Genomic DNA, 2,500 nt, shown 5'->3' on the forward strand with positions numbered 1-2,500 from the left:
ACACACACATATATATATATATATACACATATTTATGTATGTATGTATATATGTAATGTGTGTGTATATGTGTTTATACACACACTTATACGTACTATAAATATATATATAATGTATGTATATTTATATGACATATACATATACATACAAACTTATATATGTATGTGTGTGTATATATATGTATACACATATATGTATGAATATCAGTATATGTACAAGCACCTGACAGATCCACATCCTGACGACCTAATCTGTCAGGGATTCTCCGGATACCAAGGAGGTAATCCCGCCTGGATGCAGAAAACTATTATTATAACAGCGCGTCTTTCTACCAGATGGCATGCTAAATGTACTCTAGCTACCGCGATTGTTATTTTTTTTTTATACATAGTGGATTATCAGTAGTGTTTTTTCTAAGAGATATGATGTTAAGATCTCTGGGTTGTAGGCCTACCCTCAGAGAAGGTGTAGTACAGAAATTATCCCGAGAACAGGTGCGGGAAATATCACTTATGCGTTGGTTCCTAGATTAACTATGAATTATTGTTACATTAAAAGTTCCCTTGTCTTTAATTTTGTGTCTTATGCGTTCACAGAGACACGACAAGCTTGTGTCAGAATTTGTTCAAAGCAATGTTTCGTCACTATCACCATAGTCTTGAACAATGAGTGTGCCAGAGCAGCGCCGCGTGTGAACTTCCGCAGTGCATTACTCACGCCGAGCTGCATCCTTCTCGCGAAACAAGATGGACACCTCGACCACTTCGGAGGAGGAGCTGGAAACGTCCCTCGAGACGTCCGTGGAGAGCATCGGGAACGATGTCACGGAGCTCCGGGATGTCACCCTGCCGCACCGCCCTTCGCCCTTCACGCTCAGGTCCCAGTGCGGCAACGGGCGATGCCCCATGGGCACGGGGCTCTACTTCCGGTCCAGGATCAGCCCGTCTCCTGGCAAGGGGTAAGTACCCTTCTTGTGGACGAGGACAGGGCGGGGGACACGTGTCCTCTGCCGCTGCCCAAGAAAGTCCGCGACCAGTAGGAGTGTTCCTTTGTTGATGCGAAATTGCACGCGTTCGTTTGTTGTTGTTGTTTTTTTCTGCAAATTCGCACCACCGAGTAGTCTTTAGGGTTAATATGCAACAGCTGAAAGAAAGTACTTGATCTCATCACTTGAGTGTTTTATGCTGCTTTGTTTTGCTTTCACTCTGCACACTTCAATGTTTGGCCTGTAACTTCATAGCTGCATTTGCGGTAGGCTGCCCATGCATCGCTGTAGTCAGCATATTATTTAGAGCAATATGACCGAAGCTTAAATTAGTAAACGTACTCGATTGATCTTTAGAATAGATAAGATCAGAATTGTGTTATGCGAATGAGGTCCCATTCATGCGTAAGGTAGTAGCCAGCCCTTAAGAACGCTGAAAATACTGCGTCGTCCTTTTGACAAGCCAGAGAAAAAGAATCAAATGTGCATTGCCAAGTGTAGGTAGAAGCCAATAGCAAACACAAGTTCGGTCATGTCTATGCATAAAATTACATCCATTGGACGATTCCTAAAGAGAGGAGGAAGAAGAAGAAGAGGTGGAGGAGGAGAGGAGAAGAAGAAGAGGAGGAACAGGAAGAAAAGAGGAGAAGGAGGAGGAGAAGAAGAAGAAGAAGAAGAAGAAGAAGAAGGAGAAGGAGAAGGAGAAGAAGATGATGATGATGATGATGATGATGATGATGATGATGATGATGATGATGATGATGATGATGATGATGATGATGATGATGATGATGATGATGACGACGACGACGACGACGGCGAAGGAGGAGGAGGAAAACTCGTTGAAATAAAACATTCTTCTCTGATTTAACTACTCTCCGGATTAAAGGTATATCGCAGGCAAGAACTCTGGATGAAGACTGATATCTTTTATTTTCCTAAAGTAAGCAATGACAACGTTAAAAAGTTTGCTCATTCTGCGCCATGTGATTAAGGAACACGTGCATAAGTACACAAGAATTGCGCGAAATAGAGGAAAGAAATACTGAAAAAAATATCAGTGCCTCGTGATGGTTGTATATATTGCTTTTCACTTAGTGGCGACCGCCTTTCTTGGTGACTTTGAAACTGTTTTAAGTCCTGCATATCATGTAGAAGTGTGCATGTTCGAGAGTGTACGTATTCATTCCGCAATGTGGTGCAATATATTATATATTAACGCATCTAAGCATGTATGTATGTATGTACTGGGTGTGAGTGTGGGTGTGAGAGTGAGTTAGTGAGTAGAGAGTGAGTGAGTGAGTGAGTGAGTGAGGAGTGAGTGAGTGAGTGAGTGAGTGAGTGAGTGAGTGAGTGAGTGAGAGAGTGAGAGAGTGAGTGAGTGAGAGAGAGAGAGAGAGAGAGAGAGAGAGAGAGAGAGAGAGAGAGAGAGAGAGAGAGAGAGAAAGAGAGAAAGAGAGCATGTCTGTGTTTCTCATGAATTTAAATAACATGCTGAGGATATTTGTTCACCCA

At 42.4% G+C, this 2,500-nt stretch overlaps 1 protein-coding gene across 3 annotated transcripts in view; it reads left to right on the forward strand.

The window, feature by feature from the left end:
- LOC113822415 (uncharacterized) overlaps positions 1-2,500 on the forward strand; it is a 107,134-nt gene that overhangs the window by 1,760 nt on the left and 102,874 nt on the right. For all 3 annotated transcript variants that reach the window (XM_070125148.1, XM_070125147.1, XM_070125146.1), the window contains exon 2: positions 597-958. In XM_070125148.1, the coding sequence (XP_069981249.1) occupies positions 747-958 (212 nt within the window). In that variant the 5' untranslated portion in view covers positions 597-746. The remainder of the gene's footprint in view (positions 1-596; positions 959-2,500) is intronic.

Source organism: Penaeus vannamei, chromosome 9, assembly GCF_042767895.1.
Source record: "Penaeus vannamei isolate JL-2024 chromosome 9, ASM4276789v1, whole genome shotgun sequence".
Lineage (NCBI taxonomy): Eukaryota > Metazoa > Arthropoda > Malacostraca > Decapoda > Penaeidae > Penaeus > Penaeus vannamei.